The sequence below is a fragment of the Petromyzon marinus genome, chromosome 61 (genome assembly GCF_048934315.1).
Source record: "Petromyzon marinus isolate PM22_M1 ecotype Great Lakes invasive population chromosome 61, UKy_Petmar_22M1.pri1.0, whole genome shotgun sequence".
NCBI classification, from domain to species: domain Eukaryota; kingdom Metazoa; phylum Chordata; class Hyperoartia; order Petromyzontiformes; family Petromyzontidae; genus Petromyzon; species Petromyzon marinus.
The window spans coordinates 7,343,810-7,365,180 of NC_133727.1; the positions used below are offsets into that span (position 1 = coordinate 7,343,810).

The 21,371-nt window shown below is 44.7% G+C and overlaps 1 protein-coding gene across 1 annotated transcript; it reads right to left on the reverse strand.

Moving 5' to 3' along the window:
• Positions 1 to 1,150: 1,150 nt before the first annotated feature.
• LOC142906019 (exosome complex exonuclease RRP44-like) lies at positions 1,151 to 3,251 on the reverse strand. Its single transcript, XM_076053393.1, has 2 exons — positions 3,079 to 3,251; positions 1,151 to 1,372 (listed from the first exon to the last, which is right to left on the reverse strand). Exons 1-2 carry the CDS (start codon positions 3,220 to 3,222, stop codon positions 1,151 to 1,153), a joined length of 366 nt encoding a protein of 121 aa, XP_075909508.1. The 5' UTR covers positions 3,223 to 3,251.
• Between the last annotated feature and the right edge of the window lie 18,120 nt (positions 3,252 to 21,371).

Below are 21,371 nucleotides of genomic sequence, written 5' to 3' on the forward strand. Positions count from 1 at the left end.
GCCTCAAGAAATGCTTGTAATCGATGTATTGATGATGATGCACCATGGTCCCCAGTCTCATACTGATCCCGAGACTCACGCAGTCTGTGCACTCCCAGCTTGTCGGTGAGCGCCGGGTACGTGGGGTCGGCGCCCACGCACACGGCCAGCAGCCGGTGCACAATCACATCCGAGTATCTGTAACGGTACAGGGAGACAACAACAACAATATTCACATTTGTTGTAGCCTCTATTTAATATGAAGATTAAATTTACAGTAGATACAGGCTGCGGTATGGCCACGAGATGCCAACGGAGCAGCGGTATTAATCCACCAAGCACCGCGATTCATTCTGGTGGATCTCAGCGGGTTTCACGATCCACCAGAAAGCTACGCAAACAATGACTCAGATGGATTTAACGCTGTGATAGAATACTGTACTCTGGACATACCACGTTCTAGCACCATCTGCTGGTGGAAATTATCTTTGTTAATGTATGAATTTAATTATTCGTTGAGGATTTTTTATTTGTCAACAGATGTTGCGCAAATTGCTGCCTGCTCATATCTGTGTTCTTATTTAAGGTCCACAACAAAATCGTTAGCGATCCATGGCAGAATTGCAATTCACTTTTGGCCACTGCTGCAACACGGCAATGGATTCTTGATTCTGCACGTGGAACACTGTCACCCTCCTTGTAGGCGTTGGTGTTCTCCGGATCCTCTAGTTTTTCTCCAACACAAGCCAAACAACCATTTAAGGAATTGGCCAAACTTCCCGTTTATAGGACCTTTTAGAAAAATAAGTCAAAATCTGAATCTTTATCCTGGAGAAATTCGATTCGCGATAAAAGCTCTTTTTGACAGACGTCCAGTAGGTAAATGATAGGAGTGCTAAGAATAGAAAAGGTAAACAAATCACTAAAAGTAAATAATAGAAAAAAGATATACAAGTTGTATGTTGAACTTCATTTGCACCGTACGTAGCCAATCGTGCTAATCGGAGGTGTGCCATAATGACAAGTTAACATTGCATAAGTACATCAATTAATAAATAAATTCCTAAACTTGGGAAAGGCAACACAGTCCCAGACCACACCAAGACAACAACATAGTCCCCTCAATAATCGCGAAGGTCGATTTCACGCGTGTGCCTGACGCCAGAGCACGTCACCATCGAATGGGCGACGTGAAGTGGGTGTAGATGGCGGTGGCGAGCCCGTAGTGGTGGGTGTCGGGCTCCCTGCCAGAGCAGAAGTAGATGGCCTGCATCATGCAGCCCGTGGCCAGGATGCACAGCAGAGTGTTGAGGTATGGTGGCGCTCCCGGCACCGCCGCTCGGTCCAGGGACTCGGCCAACGCCTTAGCCGAGTCCACCTGGATCTCGATGTTCTGCGCAAAAAAATCGGGCACACCGGCGTTTGTGAGGTGACTATCCCGCACGTGGCTTGTAGTTCAGTGCTGGGGAAGCAGCAAGGGTTGTGGTGTATTGGAAAGAAAACGTTATTCAGCGCACTTCCTGTGGGCATTCAGGTTTCCATAACCTGGCTTGCCAGGAGAAGGCAGTACAGCAAGTGGATTAATCTACATCTGGCACAGTGCCTGGCTGCCTTCCAGCGTTGTCTGTGGTTCGTCACACCTTTTGAGTTGTTCTGCCTCTAAGGGCGAGTGGAAACTATACGGCTACATCTCAAGATAAAGGTAAAAGGTGCAGCCCTGCAATTGCTCGCTCAGGCCAATGCTGACATCATTTCAAGACACCTCTGCTTCACAGTAGGGGGTAGCACATTCCCACCCATTTTGAGCATAATGTTCATCACAATAAGTCGACCTGATATTTCAACATTTCAGTGCTGGAATTTATCTAAAATTAAATACAGTACTACATTTATCGTGATGGTTTTTTGTTGCTTATTTCTGTGGAGTAGCTGGGAAACGAGCCGAATCCTTCAACTCCCTACACTTGATAACACAGTATGTTCAATGCGGCTGCTGGATTTTGAAGCCAGGGTCCCAGCTGTAATCTCTGCGTCATAGGGTGACCCAGGTGACCCTTGCAAATGAGACTATTATGGTCTCCTGAGTTTTCACCCGGTTAAACCAAAAGACCTCAAACAAAAATTTGAGCTACCCGCCGACCTCTGAATTCCTTGCGAGGAGGATGATATTGAAGGAAGGTTAACAGCAATCTAGAGACAGTAGAACCCCTCTTAAAGACGGTAATTGGTTCCACGAACACGAGCATTAAAGCATTTGGTCATTAAGCGAGTATAGGAAATACGTGTTAAAAGCTTAATTCGTTCTGATAGCATCGAAAGTTTCCCTTGTTCACCCAAAAAACGTACTTTATAATATTTAAACAATGGATATTAATACATAAAGATACTAACATTATAAACACATCATATTAAAATAAACACTGTTAATAAATGCATGAATTCATTTTGATTTAAAACATTCGTGACTGCAAGGATTCATATTCTTGGTTCTTTTGGTAAATTCACGTAGAAGGGAAACAATAAAATAATAAAAATATAAAACAATAAAATTCTCACGACGTTTCGACTGCAACACAAGCAATCATCATCAGGTGTGAAAACCACAACAAGAAAATTTGAAAAAAGTGGCGGTTATTTTAACGTTAGCACCACGGAGAGAGATTTGATAAACCATTTCGGGTTTTAATTGATTGATCACGCTTAAGGTGGCTGTCAGAACGCATCCATTATTTTTTGTCTCCCCCCTCCTCTTTTCCGAACATAGTTGAACTCGTCCATCTGAACAAACGGTCAAATCTCTCTCCGTGGTGCTAACGTTAAAAATAACTGCCACTTTTTTCAAATTTTCTTGTTGTGGTTTTCACACCTGATGATGATTGCTTGTGTTGCAGTCGAATCGTCGTGATAATTTTATTGTTTTATATTTTTTTTATTTTATTGTTTTCCTTCTACGTGCCATTAATTCATATTTACTGTACCTACAACAGCCCGTCGTTAACAGGGAAATGGTCGGTGAAGCCTACACATTGAGCTCTATGGAGGCCCGTTGTTAAGCGATTAGTTAACAAGGGTGGTCGTTAAAAGGGGTTCTAACTCTACCTTTGATTTCGCCGCCTTCACCAAGATGTCGTAGTTGGAAGGCGGAGGCGCCGGGTGGCGTCGGAGCAGCGCACACTCGGGGAATTCGCCTACGATGCGCTCCGCCACGGAGATGTTGGCGAGCAACATGAACTCCTCCACCATCGAGTTGGTCTCCCTGTGTACACGCACCAGTTTCCGCCACCACAACACATCAACCACAAGGGTCAAGAATCTTTATCTTAGATTATTTTGCTGATAATAAATTTCCCACGTGATAAGCCACTTTGTTCAGCTATCATTTGTGGTCAGGGTTTTACTTGGTAAGATAAAAATAGTTTAGTTTTATTTGTATATTTGTTTAAGTTATTTGTTTACCTTTCCAATACTTTGCAATCCTAACGTGTGCTTGTATTGTTTGTTGTTGTAACGTTGTGACCTGCCCCAACTGGACATCTGTGAAAAAAGAGCTTTATAGCTCATCGGATTCTTCCAGTAGAAATATATATTTTGATTATGATAGAGAGATCTGCACAACAGTCGGATTGCAGTCATGGGAGGTGTCTTGTTGACGAGACTCACTTGAGTTCCTTGGTCTGCAGGTCGATCGGGTCGTGGGTTTCGCTGTCCATGTGGAATCGGACCTCAGGGGATGCCAGAGTCAATGCCCTACGGGTGGAGAAGGGACATGAGCGATTATCATGTCCAGCCAAAACAACACAGAATCTTAATATAAGACACTTCACAAACTCGGATATTTGAGTTGAACATGCACAGCTCGTTAAGTCAATCCACTGCTGGATGAGGGCCGCCCCATGTCATGCGGGTCGTGGGGTGGTTTTACCGTACTTAACCGTGGTGGTCAGTACGCGTTGGCAAAGGTGGGGGAGCACAGACATGGGAGCGTTAAGTAGAGTAAAACAATTTATGTCACTGCATTGTCCTCTATTGCCCACAATGTAGCTGCAGCAGCCTGTAACACTCCAATCTAGAAGGATGTTATTAACCAGGTAAAACCTTAACTTCTTTATTGTTTTAAATTTTGATTTATAAAAAATAAATAAATGCGCCGTTTAAAAATAAATTTATGCAAAGCAACACACCTGAAGACGACCGTTTGAGTTATGGTCGAAACGTCGTGAGAATTTTTTATTGTTTCATATATATTTTATTATTTTGTTGTTTCCCTTCAACGTGACTTTACCGAAAAAACTAAGAATATTCTTTATTGTTGCCTTCATTTCCGCATCTCCAGCTTCTTCAGCCTCCCACTCCCAGCCCCGCTCACTTCCCCGCCCACCGGCATTTTGCCGTGCTCGCCCCTTTAATTCCTCTAGCAGCACCCCACTTCCCCTATACCACACCCCCCCTCTCTATCTCTCCCCCCTTGCTCCCCCCCACTCAATTACCTATATAGCCTCTTGTTACAACATCCCTTTTTTGCCCACTTCAGCAATTATTTCTGGCTGTGGTTGTCCCACCTGAAGAAGGACGCTTGTGTTGCGCCCGAAACGTCGTGATTTAATTTAGTTGTTATTTTATTTTATAGTTTTACCTACGTGACTTTACTGAAAAAAAACAAAGAGTATGAATCCTGTAACACTTGTGTGTGCATGGTATTCACCCAAGCCTCATGCATCATGGGGTCAAAAAAAGCTACAGGTGCAGCCTTGCAATTGCTTGCTCAAGCCACTGCTGGAAGAAGGGGGCTCCCATAAGAGGGGGCCCCTCTAGAGATACACCCTTTTACAGTCCCTCTCAATGTATTTTAGCCTACTCTTCCACGCTGGCCGGATGTCTTAGAAGACACGGGAGTAACCACACTTTACCGTGCCACAGGCGACCTGCCGATCGACTAAATGTGGTGCACCCATTAATACTGCTCAGCGCTCCAGAGGCGGTGGAGGGGATGGGGATCTTGACAATGAGTTACCCGTTTTGAATGCGCCTCTGCTTGAGGATCTTGGCCAGGGAGTTGAGGCCACGCAAGCTGCTGGTGACCGGGTCCTTCCGCCCGGCGTCGTCCATCATTAGCTGAGCCTCTGCGTATGTCAGAAACGCCTGCGGGGATACGATGAACACACCACGGGTGAACCATGGGGTCCTCGCAATTACACAATGCCCACGCCTGATCCAAGCCCAAGCCAGAACTCAACAGATGTCTACGTGGCTCCCGATGACCACTGAGGGTTACGCTCACCCAAAGACAGCAAAGTTGATATTTTTTGAATTCTCAAAGCTAGAATTTAACCAAATTTAGTGCAATGTAATTTGGTGGTCTTTTGTGCAGTGAGTTTAACACGTAGGCTTTCGTGACCAATATCATCCATAATACAGGTTTTTTGGGTTAGATTGTGTAAATACATAAATGTGTCGTTAAACCCGCCACCACCCGACACAGCCGACTAGTAAGGCTTGTCACATAAACAGAACGTGGCCAATTTGTCACTGGTACAACACACCGGTGTGCTGTACTCGTGACGAATTGGCATGTTCTGTTTACGTGACAACCCTTATTAGTTGGCTGTGTCGGGTGGGGGTGGGTTTAATGACACATTTACATATTTACACGATCTAACCTAAAAAAAAACCTGTGTTTTGTGCAGTGATTGTTGACTGGACAGAGACCATCAACTCACTACTTTCATGTCCTACCTCGCACCTCCGATTAGCACAGTTGGCTACGTACGGTGCAAAAGAAGTTCAACATACATACTACCACTTGTGAACCCGGTTCATCTCACTACACTTGTGAACCCAGAGGTGCAAGCTCAACGCTCTGACCTCTCAGCCATCCGGAAACCTCAACTGCACTAACATAGCAAGGCACCGATACAATACACGTGAAAGCAAATGAGAGTTTTACAAAAACTGAACGTCTGTGGGGGGGGGGGGGGGGGGAATCACCTTGGAATTGATGATGCTCTTGGTAAAACGTGTGCTCATGATCTCAGCCTTTGGAGTCATCTCCCATATGCACGAGAACGCCAGCCTGCACGCGCACAGCACATGCACCGTTGACATTCACCGTCGAGTGGCGGAGTCGTCGTCATTGGAGTGGTGCAGGGTGTTCACTCAGGAAAGCCTCGCAAAGTCTCGTGACTCTTTTTCAGGAGGGTCTTGCCAAGTTTTTGGTAGTCGAGTCATTCTTTCAACAGCGGGATGTTTGGCCAAATACCGGTTTGGGTTGTTACAAATTACTCAACTGGAATATATATGTAGCAACCATTGTTCGACTGCAAAAGCTTCGCAGTACCCTCCTGAAGTTATGAGATTCAGTGAGGCTTTCCTTGGTTAAGGATCATAGTAGTAATAACACGTTTATGTTAGCGATGAGAGAAAACCTGATAACCTGGAGTCAACCCATGCTAAACAGGGGGAGAACATACAAAATCTACATGGAAAGGCAACCAAGTCGGGCATCAATCCTAGGCCATTCTTGCTGTGAGACACGTGTTACCATTGTACCATCCTGGTTTGGCTGCTTATGTATGTACACATGCTTGTGTGGATCTGTACAATGACACTTTAACAGTGCCACGCATCATGGGATTACATGTGCACCTGGCAACAACGCACGTTAGCTGCTGAGTATGGGTTGCAATGTGCGCACTCGCGAGTTAACAGCTGTTGGTGCATCTCACCGGTCGACGTTGGATCTCAAGGAACACAGGTTTGAGCTCAATAACTCTGGCACCATATCAATCCTCTGCAGGCGCACAAACACATAAACGTAACCACTTCTCTGTCAATAAACACAATCTGGCAAATACATATGCACCAACTCAACGATTGTTTTGCAAGCAAACCCACACATGATTAAGTCACCTGCAGGTAACTGTTCAGCAAGGGGTTGTTTTCGCGAATGCCAGTTAAGATTGTATGGGTTTTATTTAGAAGAAATCTGATGAATCCAGAGGAAACCCATTCACTAACAGGGGGGAGAACAAACAAAACTGCAAGCGAAAAGGCACAAGAGTTCAGTAATCAAACCCAGCGTCTCCTTGCTGCAAGGCACGAGTGTTACCACTGCGCCGATAGCCTGCCGCTCATGATGTCACGGTACATCATATGATAAGAAATCCACAAAAATCACCTCGTTTAAAACATCAAGAGAGATATTTAGCATTGTTGTTGCACATTTTTAAAATTCTAATTCATTTTTAAGTTATCGTTATTCATACGGGAAGTACTGAAAAGCACGCAAAAAAATGTGGTAAAAATGTCAAATACAATTACAGTTGTGGGGAAACTGGTACCGCGATGATCGTTACATCATAATATTTTACATCATGTCGTAAAGTTAAGAATGAAAGGATGAAATCGGCGGGTCGTAAAACACTTGATATTGTGGCAAGAAGAAATCCACATCTCACCTTCTCACACAGGTAAACTGTGGTACCACGCAGAGATGCCTCCTCATCCAAGGCATTCCCCGGCCGGATAAAGTAGCTCACATCGGCGATGTGTACCCCAACCTAGAACACACATTAATACACCGTCACCACCCTCACATGCATGGATGTGTAATGACAGGGTGATACCTGCTGGCCTGTAAGGGTAATTAAGGTTATAGCTGCATTACATAATGCCTTGTTATGAAGGGGCGTATCTAGGGTAAAGGTCAACGGCGGGGTCAGTAGAGAAGCTCCGGGAACCATCCCGAAGGGCCTAGAAGGTTCTAGAAAGGGGGCGTGGCCAGAGGCGGAGCTTGGCCACTCCAGGCAGATATAAAGAGCACCGAATCAGAGCTTCGGGGCTGTTAGCGTGGGGTCTGGGTCCTGGTTGCGTCGCTACCGTCGTCATCTCTTCGTCTTCGAGCATGTGGCTGGTTCTTCTGCAAGAGCAGCTCTGTCTCCGCCGCTACGCTCGTTAACCAGCCAGCGTAGCTACGCAGGACGGAGATGGGCTGCGTGCTTGTACAGCCTAGGTGTAGCAGCGTTATGAAGTGTATCGCCCTGTGTGCTTTTAATAAATAAGACGCCTTCTACTAGACGTCTGTCGGAAGTCGCTCACTCCACATGCATGCATAACCTCCACCATAGCCACTCCAACCAAAGCACAATAATGTGAAATGAAATGCACACCCATTACTACCTGGTGCATTCAATTTGAACCAGGCATTGGGCCAGTGACGTGGACACTAAGGCCAGTGGGGTCTTAGCCATGGCTTGGCTCAGGCTTGGCTCTCGCGCAACATGCATTGAGATTATTTCTATTATTTTGGCTGCTATAAATGTCCAAATGATGGGCCACTTTGTTGAGCTATTCATTTGTGGCCAGGTCACTAATCAAAAATAAATCAATACCTCAGTGGGCTTTGCCTGGTAGGATGGGGATGGTTTCGTTGTATTTGTTTGTGTTTGGGTTATTTGTTTATCTTTCTTGTACTTTGCACTACTATTATGTTTTTGTACTGTTTGTTGTTGTAATGTTCTTACCCGCCTCTACTGGACATGTGAAAAATAGCTTTATAGCTCATCGGATTCCTCCAGTATAAATATTCTGATTCTAATTTTCAATAAGCCACATCAAAGCAACGCTTAAAACCCGAACTGCCTCTAAGCATGGTTCCAGCCCTGAGCCTCTGTGTCCCTTGTGCCTCCTCGTATATCTCTGAATGCTCCCAGCCACGCTCAGAATTTCCGTGAGCTGAGCCTGAGCCAAGGCACAGCTGAGCCACTCATACATCTTTGGAGGCAACGGAGCAGATCAAGCCAGAACCGAGCCATGTTGAAGTCAGTCCTGAGCCGAGCAGAGACCAAGAATACGGGCACTAAGGCAACAATGTTTGGAAACTTAATAACAGGAATATTGTCCACCCCTTTGTCAATCCACTGCAGGATGAGGGCTTCTCCATGCCGTAATGGGTCGCAATTGTCATTTGACCTTGCTTTATTACGATGGTCAATGCAGGTGGTGAAGGGGAGAACTTGGGCAGTTTTTTTAGATATCACTCTGTACCGGTGTTAGCCATGACTGAGAATCTAAACCAGCTTGACAGGATGAATATGCAGTGCACTTATCATTGTGCCACTAAACTCCCCTTGTCACCTCCGCTAGCATTGACAAAACCATGAAAGGAATAGGCACGAATTACCGCGACCGTGACCACGATTACCACCACCAAATGAATACCTCGGTGTTCCCATTGTCGAGCGGTTTGCAGTGTAGGGCATCGTCGATGTCTGTGCAGCCTGGAGGATCCACACTGCAGATGGACAACGCACGGAGGTCCTCCCTGCCAGCCTGGTCCTTGTACGGGACTCACACAGCACCAGGTTCAACAAAACGCTGCCTTACAACAAACAAAACACAGGGTGAGCCATACATGGGTAAACCAACTTCATTCTAATGGCGTTCTATCTTCTCAATAGGCGACTGAATATTTTGAAAGTACAGTCCGTTCTCCTATGACTCTGTGTGTTTTCATATCGTGAATTATATATAATGCGATAAATGCATTAGGGAACACATTTTTTTCATAACATGGATGCGAATTGGATAAAAGGCCATCGAGTGAACAGAACTGCATTGTGCGAGGCAGAATAAGCGGTTGTACGGTTGCCTCGGTGTAGCATCACACAAGGCGGGATGCTTCTGGATGCTTATAGATGCTACTCACGTACCCGAAGTCTTTGTTAAGCCTGCGTACGCATCTCACGTGTTATCACGGACTGTGCTTTATCCTATATTATTTATTATGCGATTTTTCCACAATTCGGTGTTCTTCAGGAACGCAAGTACAGCGTTATAGGAAAAAAGTCTGTAGTCCCCTTGCTCCATTCATTTCTGTACTGGACCATCTCCATGGCTACTGCAGAGTCCTCCACATCCTGGCTCACCACTTTGATCCGCATCTCTCGAGGCCTGCCTCTCGGGTCTCCGCCCTGGTGCTTCCATAAGTCAGTCGCCTTCCTTCCTCCGATGTGAATTTCCTCTCTTCTTACGATAATGTGTCCGAGCCATCGACTTTCTTTCAGGTCGACGGCTTTTCTATATACGGTCTGCGGTAAAGGTGTAGAGCCCCGTGGCTTCTCGTTCATGCCAGTGCAGCGGAAGGACCTCGACTGGAGGGAGAGCTCCAGAGAGGCCCTCTAGAAGGCATTCTACGCAGGCCAAACATCTTGAAACTATTGCGGTTTGACAGCATGATGATGATGATGGGGGGTGTTTTCGCATTTGTCTATTGTCGGGGACCTATGCGTCGGGAGCCACACGTCATGGGCCACATCAAAGGCCACCAGGGGCCACCAGTGGCCCGAGGGCCTTGTAATAAAGAACATTGAAGTAAAGGATTCTCACATGCACGACCGAACACACCAACACACCGCAGGCGTAAGAATTGAACTCAATCGATGAATTGACATATCGTCACACGTCTCATGCGTACCTCTGCTGTGATGCTGAACGTGGGAGGGGGCAGGCACGCAAGTACGGCCTGGCTGAAGGGCTGGTGTGGCACGTCGTGCTCCAGCAGCAGCACCTCTGTCTCCGTCTCCTTATCCCCACATTCGCCCAGAGAGCGCACAAAATGGCCCTGCACAAGCACACCGACGATTAGCACGGTTGTCTACGTATGGTACGGAAGAAGTTCAACATGCATATGCACATACGTGGCCAATCGTCACCGGTATCCCTTTTCCACTGGTACATTGGAACCCAGACAGCGCAGAGCTCTCGAGGTGTCTGTGGTCACTCACTGACTTTTTGCCGTGTCGAACCAGAACCAAACCGTAGTATGCTGGCCCCACAAGGCATCCAAATATATCCGGGGGCCGAGCAGGGCTAGGGGCGGGGTTAGCGACACGTTAATTGTGTGACGGCAGTCGGTACACCACGGGGACGTGGCACCACAGTGTTATCTGCACGTGCCTAGACTTGTTCAAAGCATTGACCGTCCATGGCATGGATCCGCTTTGCAGTGGATAAACAACCTGCAGCCTACTAAACCGTGCCAGCCATGGTGCCGCTCGGTTGTGCAGTGGCAAATAGGTATGAAAAGCACAACCACAATGCCAACCTTGTACCTAACATACATTATGTAGAATATTAACCGACATCTGTTTAAACAAAGATACAACCCAAAGAATACATCTTAACAATATATTTAACTTTTCACCAATTTTCTTTCTCAGTGTGTTAATGGTATCACCCAAGACAAGCAATCTATACAAACCCTTCGTGGTCAAGGACGACCCACAGGAGCAGACATAACAGAGCTACTTCTAAGATCCATTGAAGTGAAATGCAGTCCAAATTGTAGGGGGGCAGTGCTTTTCCAACCACTCTGCCAATCAAAGTAATGTTCATCACATGGCAGTCAAAAGCAGTAGTTTTCTCAGAGATGGAAATTAAACAATCGAAGTGCACGACCAAATTTAATATGGTTTTTGGTGCAGTTATTGGTGACTGGGCTGAGACTATCAACTTACAACACCTTAATAACCTAGGTTGAATCACAGGTGAGTTTGCCATGCTTTCAAACAAATAAATCACAGTGGTGCCAGCTCATCCACCCTGACTTCCAATTCACCGTGTCACCGTTCGTGTTTTGGGTTCGACGGCTGTATTGCATACAGAGCCGCGTAGCCACGCGTCAAGTGACAGAAGGATGAGCCCGAATATGCCGACCACGGGACGGGCGGGTGAGGTGTCACGGCGTCCGGGGCGTCACGGTGCAGTCGTACGTTGGGGTAGCGGGAGTGTCGCAGCCAGCCATCGATGGCCACCACGATGTGGTGGGCCTGCAGGGACGCTGCTTGTCTTGTCTCCTCCCGCACTCGTGGCATGCGGCGGTCCGCGGGCGTGAACAGGTGGCGGGTGGCCTGCAACACGCACAAAGAGCCCCCAGTAAGGCATTCAACAAACTGTTTGGGCGAGTGCCGTCAGCACACACCTATTCAAGCTGGTACGGCAAACGACGGGGTGGGTACGGCCAGCACCATGCCCGACCGTCTTTGTCTCCACAGCGCTGATGTTTACATGCCACATCAGATACTCATTTATGGCCGAGTCGACCTAGGGAAGGGCCTAAGACAGGTTCAGACATTTGCCGCTGTTTATTGGTTATGAGCGATAAATATAATCCAACTCGGGTCCCAGGATTCGTAGCGCAGCGCGCTAACCGCTACATCACCGCTCCCCACACGTACACACACACATGCAGATCAGCCCACCTCCTTGATTGGGCTGGGCATGAGCATGCCGCACAGCGGCCTCGAGTTCCGCTTGATGATGCCGACCACTTTGCCAGTGGGCCGACGCATCTTCCCACTTTCGGCTTTCAGCTGGAGACCAAAACAAAGGACAAACATCGTGTTGCGTAATCTAAGCAAGAGCGACGACAGCAGCAGCAGCAGCTGGGATAGCACCGGGAGATGACAACGCAAACTCAAATGAGCACTCACCACAGCAGCGTCTCTCTCACACACTGAAATAATGAAATAACTATTTTTTTACCAACTCACTGCGTAACACAATACAATTTGGCTTGAAGGGGAAGGAGCAATCCAAAACAATAGCGCTTAACCTGCGGATGTGGTTTCATGCTGTGTCTCATCAATGTCAATAATGAGACTGACGCTTTGTTAAAATGACAAAAGATCACAGTGAGGAGTCCTCCGTAAATATTGATAAGTTAAAACAGTTCTGGCGATTGATAGAATCAACCGGAACACGCCCATCAGATACCACACGTTTCAAAAAAACGCGTAGGCTTTTGCGACCAATATTATCTACAACAAAGGTTACCCTCCCATCTAATTCACAATTTGATGCTTAATCTCTCGATTCTTTATGAATTCTCTGATTGACATTTTCTCTTACCTGCTTAGCACATCAGTCACCCTAAAATGTGTTTAATGTTTACGTAACGTTTTTATAAGTATAACTGTGCAATGATCAGTCTATACATAATCTGACCAAGCCAACTTGCACTACATGCGATTAAATATCTAACACTTATTCTTAGTTTTTTCGGTAAAGTCACGTTGAAGAGAAACAACAAAATAACAAAATATATATAAAACAATAAAAAAAAAAATTCTCACGACGTTTCGACCATAACTCAAACGGTCATCATATATATTTTGTTATTTTGTTGTTTCTCTTCAACGTGACTTTACCGAAAAAACTAAGAATATGAATTACTGCAGTCACGAAAGCTTTAAATCAAAATTTAATCGTATCTAACACTTGTTTATGTTTGTGCAATATTGTCAACTTTTCATAAACCACGGTTGTTTTCGTGCCAATTTCAATTAACTTCATTGCTGTACTTTATTATGTTTTGCATTTTGTCACTGTGGTATGTATGCATGTAGAACTTATTTCGCACCGTACACAGCCAACCATGCTAATCGGAGGTGCGCGGAGAGCACAACAATCTAAATACAAAAAGCAGTTCTAAAGAAATTAGTTTTCAATATAACCCCAACGTACATACAAAAATAGTACGAAATGATTAGCACTCCTGACTTGATTTTGAAGTAATGTAATGTAAAGTCATTTAATAAACGCAAAATCAAGCTAACAGCATCTCTAATGTGGATTGTTGTCTGGTCACACGGTGTTCATTATGTTTAAGGTCTCTCTTGAAGTGGTTAAGTTTTTGTTGTTATTCTTTGTTTAAACTATATTAAAACTGTATTCTTAGGTTTTTTTTGGTAAAGTCACGTTGAAGGGAAACAACAAAATAATAAAATATATATAAAACAATAAAAAATTCTCACGACGTTTCGACCATAACTCAAACGGTCGTCTTCAGGTCTGTTGGTTTGCATAAATTTATTTTTAAACGGTGCATTTATAGTTAGACGTTAACAAAGTCGTAATTAATCGCAGTAACAGTTCTATTTCCGATGGTCTGAAATCCGTTTTAGCTAAAGGTCTAAACTTTGCAGTCACACCTAAACACATACCAGTTAATGATATAATTGCCCAAGTAGACGCTCTCAGGGGCCTGGGTCACATCGCTGCAGACGTAGCAAGATCTGAAATCGCTGCAACCCTCAAAAACGCTAAGATGCCAGCTAGCAACCTCAGCAAAGATGAGCGTTTTGAATTATATAAATTAAAAAAGAGGAATGATATTGTAGTCCTCTCAGCTGACAAAGGCAATGCTACTGTCATCATGGATAAAATAGAATACAACAACAAAATTAAAGAATTACTCGACGATGGTAGTTATACAAAAATAAAAAGAGATCCCACCAACAGCCTCGTCACACAAACCAACAAAATAATTTCTGATTCAACCGCATTAATTGATCAATCTAAACAGTTTTCGTTGAAACCTTCTGCTGCCAGGCCACCAAGATTATACGGCTTACCAAAAATACATAAAGTAGATACACCCCTTCGTCCCATAGTCTCTACTATCGGCTCCCCCACCTACAAACTAGCTCGTTTTTTGTCTGAAATCCTGCAACCTTTCACTGGAAAGACCACCTCTGTGGTACAAAATTCTACTCACCTGGTATCGACAATCAAGGGTATTTCCCTGTCCCCAGACGACCTGCTTGTCAGTTTTGATGTAGTTTCCTTATTCACCAAGGTTCCTGTACCTGACACCATTGCAATCATTGAAGACTTGGTTCATCAAGGACTAAACACTGAGGTACCCCCCTGGTGAGACACTGTTTAACCAATACATACTTCACTTGGAATGGAACTTTCTACAAACAAACTGAGGGCACCCCAATGGGCTCCCCCCTTTCTCCAGTTATAGCTAACATTTTCATGGAGAAATTTGAGACTGACGCCATCCAGACTGCCACTCTGCGCCCAACCTTATGGAAGAGGTACGTGGATGACACTTTTGTCATCTGGCCACATGGCCGGCTTGCTCTAGACCAATTCTTCGACCACATCAATTCCATACACCCAGCCATCAGATTTACCATGGAAGTCGAAATAGATGGCAAGATACCTTTTTTGGATGTCCTAATTAAAAAGAGACCTGATGGTTCAATGAGCCACTCTGTCTACAGGAAAGCTACCCATACGGATGCTTATCTGAAACCGGATTCCCACCACCATCCATCACAGAAGAATTCTCTCATCAAGACTCTGTATCATAGAGCCCAATGCATATCCGACCAGGAACACATAAGCAGTGAACTCAAGCACGTACACCAAGCTCTTAGGGCTAATGGTTACTCCGACTATACAATCCGCAAAGCTATCACTCAAACCACGAAGAAGAACCCTCTTGAGGAGCCTTTCAAAACCATCACTTTACCCTACATTGCGGGGATCACAAAAAAGATCTCTAAAATCTTGAATAAACACAAGATCCAGGTCCGTTTCAACACATTACATAAAATCCGTGATCTGGTTCCGTCTGTAAAAGATGTGATTCCGGACATACAATACCCTGGTGTCTACAAACTAAGTTGCCTCTGTGGTAGTAGTTACATTGGAGAAACCAAACGCCATGTCTCGGACCGCATTCGTGAACACAAAGCAGACCTTAAACACGGTAGGACCAACACCTCGGCCGTGGCAGATCATTGTTCTAATTCAGTAGGCTCACATGCCATTGACTTTTCCAAGACAGAGGTTCTTTGTAAGCCATCTGGCTTCCATGAGAGATTCGTTCATGAGGCTATCCACATATACAAGCACAGAGACAATTTCAACCGAGAAGATGGATTCTATCTTAGCAATCATTGGAAAGATTTGATAAACCATTTCAGGTCTTAATTGATTGTTCACGCTTACAGTGGCTTTCAGACAGCATACATTATAACAAAAATTTCGTCTCCCCCCTCCTCTTTTCAGAATATAGATGGACTAGTCCTAAATAAACTGCCAAATCGTTGCGCGTGGCGCTAACGTTTTTATAAATAAATAAATGCGCCGTTTAAAAATAAATTTATGCAAACCAACACACCGGAAGACGACCGTTTGAGTAATGGTCGAAACGTCGTGAGAATTTTTTTGTTTTATATATTTTATTATTTTGTTGTTTCCCTTCAATGTGACTTTACCGAAAAAAAACTAAGAATATGAATTACTGCAGTCATGAAAGCTTTAAATCAAAATTTATATTAAAACTATTTAAAAACTATAAACTAAATAACTTTACCAGGTAAGGACCCTGAGAGCTCTATAGCTCTTTTTAAGTGACCTGGCCACAAATGATCGTTCAATGAAGTATCTTATCACATTTGAAATTGATAGCAGCCAAATACTCTAAGTGCATGTCAGATTGTAACTGTGGAGGGAAAAGCCGGAGGACCTGGAGAAAAATCCATGCGACCACGGGGAGAGAGACACGCACACTGCAGGTGTCTGGGTTTGATTTTGGTTCGGCAGTGTTGACGCTCCACTCACCACATCCTCCTCATTCTCTTCTGCAACGTCCCCTGCGACGCCCTCATCGTGCAGGACCAGCGAGGAGGGGGCAACCCAGCGCTCCTCAGGGAACATCTCCACGCACACGATGTCGTCGTGCATCGCGCGGTTTAAATGCTGCAGCCCCTGGATCAACACCTGCACGGAGACAAAAAAGATCCCCCGTATAGCCTTAACAGACCGCTGGGCCAAGTGTTGTTAGAGAGCAGCATATACAGTAAAACCTTGGATTACGAGTAACTTGGTCTGCGAGTGTTTTACAAGACGAGCAAAATTTTTAATAAATATTAATTTTATAAACGAGCGAGGGTCTTGCAATACGAGCAGCTTTGTACTGCCGAGCATCACGTGATCACAACTGATATACGAGTGCTTTGATATACGAGTGCTTTGGATTACAAACACGTTTCCGGAACGGATTATGCTCGCAATCCAAGGTTTTACTGTACAAGAGTTTTAATATCACGAATAAACAATTTAAAATGTAGGACTATGAGCCCATGAATCTTCTGAAACCAATGTTTTTCAGTAACATATGTTCAAGCAGGGCAATTTCTGGACTGGGTTTTTTTTCCAACAAAGGGCCAATGTACCTAATTGTTATTTAACGTTACATTTTGGAGGTGGAAATAGACCATTCATTTTGTTAACAAAGTAGTCACAACCATCATTAGACCTCCTTTGCCAGTACCAAAATATAATAGGGTTTTTCCCCTTTTTTCTGGCAACAAAACTGAAACCTTTTACAAGGAATCATGTGTGCATTAACCACAATACTTGTGGTGAAAATGCAAACAAAAACACACTGATAATATTTGCAATATATGCGTACGCCTTTTGGCGTCCTCTGGTCTCGCACCAATTGGGTCGAGGCTCAAAAGAAAGCCGTCCCTGGTGTGGACCAATCATTCTCAAAGACAATGCATATATTATCATAGTGAGTTTTTTGTTTGCATTTTGAGCACAAGTATTGTGGTTAATGCACACATGATTCCTTGTAAAAAGTTTCAGTTTTGTTGCCAGAAAAAAAGGGAAAAACCCTATTATTAAAGTAGTCACAATTAACGTATATACTGTGGTTGTGGTGGCGTAGCTATCGAGTGTGCAGGCAGTGCAACTGCACCAGGACCCACAGGCCGGGGGGGCAGGAGCCAGGCTACGACACCTACGTAGGGTGCAAAAGACGTTCAAAATACAAATATTTTAGCCCAGTAGCTCTTAACCTTTACTGCAGCCTTGCAGTAAAGGTTAAGAGCTACTGCTCATGCCAAGAACGCTATGCCACTGCTTCATTATAAATTTGTTTTTAAAACTCACACAGATACGATCGAACAGCATTGTTCCTTCCGGACGCAGGCTTGTGAAACGTGTACCTCTTTATCACTGTCACCGTCCCCTCGCACCCTCAGAGTCCCCTCCAGGTAATTCTCACGACTCGCAAGGAAGGTTCCCTGGACAAACCGGCCGGAGCGCACACCTTGCTGCAGCTGGGGCAGCGGGAGATGTTCGGGGAAGATTACCCGGGACTCCACCACATCCTGCACACGTACACAGCACACGCACGGCACATGCACGCGTCAACAACAATTTTGCAACTGCCATCACGTAACGAGACGAAGGATTCAGTCTGATTTATCTCAGAGCAGTACGGCCATCCGTGTTAGAGAACGTTCCACAAAAGCAGATATCATAGAGCTACCTCTAGAATTTCACCCTTCCGTCTCTGCTTTTTGCTAAATATGCCACGTTATAAATCTAGGATTTATTTGATGGATTGACCATTGCTGGTGAGGATGAGATGCTCTAAAAGGGAGCTGTTTAACAAGTATTCTTTTGCGACCAATATTATCCATAATAAAGGTTTTTTTGGGTAAGAGCGCGTAAATGTGTGTAGTTAACCCGGTACAGCCAATTAGTAAGGTTTGTTACGTAAAACAAAACGTGTCAATTAGTTACTACTGCAGCACGCCAGTGTATTTGAGAGTAAACCCACAACACTTACAAATCGAGTATATCGTTTCCCTGGCGATTACAACCAGCGAAACGTCATACTCAGCGCAAGGCAAGTGTCCCTTTCTTCAGTGAGGCAGCTGGATGCAACGCGGAAGTGAGGGGTCGGACAAGGGTACAGGCCCGCACCATAAATATGAAGGGGGGGGCAGAGCTGATGCACGCATACGGAGTCTCACCTGCTCCGAGGCCAGTGCCAGACGGTCAATCAACTCAGGGTTGTCCAGCAAGCTGCGCACGTATTCCTCCACTGGGGGTACACAGACACGCGCAGATAAACGCAGAAATTATAATTGGCGACACGATTTACTGGACAATTTAGAGTGCCACCCAAAATGTAAATTTGTTACTTTTCAAGTCATGCCTGCTGGATTTATTAATTTTCCTGTTTAACTGAAACACTGTTTAACAAGAGGCACTACAGACTTGATTCAAAGCTTTCGTGACTGCAGGAATTACTCTTTGTTTTTTTTCGGTAAAGTCACGTAAAAATAAGAAATAATAAAATAACATAAGAGCGTACGACGTTTCGGTTGCAACACAAGCAGCCATCATCAGGTACAGAAGAGCTAAATTTACGAGAGAGGAAACACATAACCCCAGATGTATATACAGACACAAGTAGGGGGGAACTAACACAGATACAACAGGGGACACAGAGAGAGAAGCATACCAAACATACAGGGTTTAGCAAAATTTGGAAACCATATAAAGCAACAGATGGTCGGTCAAAACACAATTAACGCATATTATTGGAATCAGACACATTTTGTGAACGTAACACTTAACATTTAAGGGTGAAAACGTATTCATTGCAAGTGTTCAGATCATCTCCCCATGTAAAGGGCCAGGAGTCAGTGCCAAGTCTTTTTTTATTGCTGAGAGTGAGGGCCAGAAATGAAAGAGGCTTAATTTAAACAAGATAAGCAGCAGCAGTCAAGCAACAACATCTATTTTTTATCTGTATATATATTTTAAAATATATATTGGTAAATAAAGTCATGGTTTGTCAGTAGAGCAGAAAACAATAAGATCTATTTATATCTGCCAACCGTACACTCGTTCAGCACACGTTTGGCTGATTTATACACCAGTTCTCTTCATTGCAATTTAACTAAATCACCGAGGCGATACAAAATTTAGATAACAGTGTATGAGGATCTGTGCACTTGATGTTGCCCATTAAAGTGAATTGTTCTCGTCTTCAAATGATCAATGAGTGTCAGCCTCCGATCAGTAGAACTACAGGTAGGCATCACCTCAACTGAGCACATCAACAAGATTATGGAGGAATGTGATATCACCTGGCTATGGGGTCAGCCTACAGCTGCGTGCCAGCTCATCTGGCTGGACATCCACGTTTATATGGGGCATTGTTCCCGAGCATGTCCAGTCACATTATAATGGAGCTGAATTCGTTTCACCACAATGCCAAATGACACGTGTGTACGACACCATCTGGCCAGCCACAAATCTCTTACATGCTCTTCGTTGTGGTCGTGAGGTCATGGGTGTTTGCAAAGAGATAGCCCTCACCCTAATAGAGAGCGGGGATCACAACACCTTCACGTGGCCTTATCAAATGCACAGTCCTTCATTCTAGGACTATATATCGTTTCCCTGGCGATTACAACCAGCGATTTTGCTAAACCCTGTTTGTTTGGTACGTTTCTCTCTCTGTGTCCCCTGTTGTATCTGTGTTAGTTCCCCCCTACTTGGGTGTCTGTATATACATCTGGGGTTATGTGTTTCTTCTCTCTCGTAAATTTAGCTCTTCTGTACCTGATGATGGCTGCTTGTGTTGCAACCGAAACGTCGTATGCTATTATGTTATTTTATTATTTCTTATTTATACATGACTTTACCGAAAAAAAACAAAGAGACTTTACCAAAAGAACCAAGAAAATAAAAAATAGTTCAGTATTTTTTTTATCATTGGTGTGGTCCCCTTATGCACCACAGGTCACACCTGATTGGGCTCTCACCTAGTTCAGGAGCAATGATTTTCCTACCTTACCAGTTGAGGTGAGGAAGGTGAAGTGAGAAGTAAAATTGCCCGACCTTACCTGGTAGAGGAGGACAAATCTGCCTCTCACCTGATTCAGGAACCCCTCATCCAAATGATGAAGTGGTGCTGGACACCTGTGAAAAAGAGCTTTATAGCTCATCGGATTGATCCAGGAAAAATATTCAGATTATGATGCTGCCATAATGTGACGATTATCACACTGGGCTTGGCAACCCAAATGCCGCCGGTTCGTCCTCCAAGCGCGGCAGGTGATTGAACCGTTTCTTAAATCCCCCCTCACTGGCCCTGCCGTTGTCCACTCAGCACTGTCAATGGGTAGTCCATCGGCAGTTCGTGTGTGGTGGGGTAAAATGTGGGTTACTCCCACCTCTTCCAAACGTCTGGCTCAACAACATATCCTCCAGAAGGGAGCTTGCAGTGGCGCGAGCCAATATATTTTCAGGGCTGCCTGCACCTTAACCTTCAACCTTTTAGAGTGAGATGGTGGTTTGAGTGAGATGGTGGTTTGAGTGAGATGGTGGTTTGAGTGAGTTTGGTGGTTTGAGTGAGTTGGTGGTTTGAGTGAGTTTGGTGGTTTGAGTGAGTTGGTGGTTTGAGTGAGATGGTGGTTTGAGTGAGATGGTGGTTTGAGTGAGATGGTGGTTTGAGTGAGTTGGTGGTTTGAGTGAGATGGTGGTGGTTTGAGTGAGTTGGTGGTTTGAGTGAGATGGTGGTTTGAGTGAGTTGGTGGTTTGAGTGAGATGGTGGTTTGAGTGAGATGGTGGTTTGAGTGAGTTGGTGGTTTGAGTGAGTTGGTGGTTTGAGTATTGCATTTTTAAATGTAAACACTAGATGGCGCTATTGTCTTGAACAAGGCAGCGTCTCCACAAAGCAAGCAATCGAAGAAAACATTTGCTCAGGGTCACCAGAAATG

Excerpts from the sequence above, each read along its gene's own strand:
- LOC142906019 (XM_076053393.1), bottom strand. The coding sequence starts at position 3,222 with ATGGTGGAGGAGTTCATGTTGCTCGCCAACATCTCCGTGGCGGAGCGC. Across the intron at positions 1,373-3,078 it reads TGAAGGCGGCGAAATCAAAG|AACATCGAGATCCAGGTGGA; the intron begins GTAGAGTTAGAA and ends TTTTTTGCGCAG.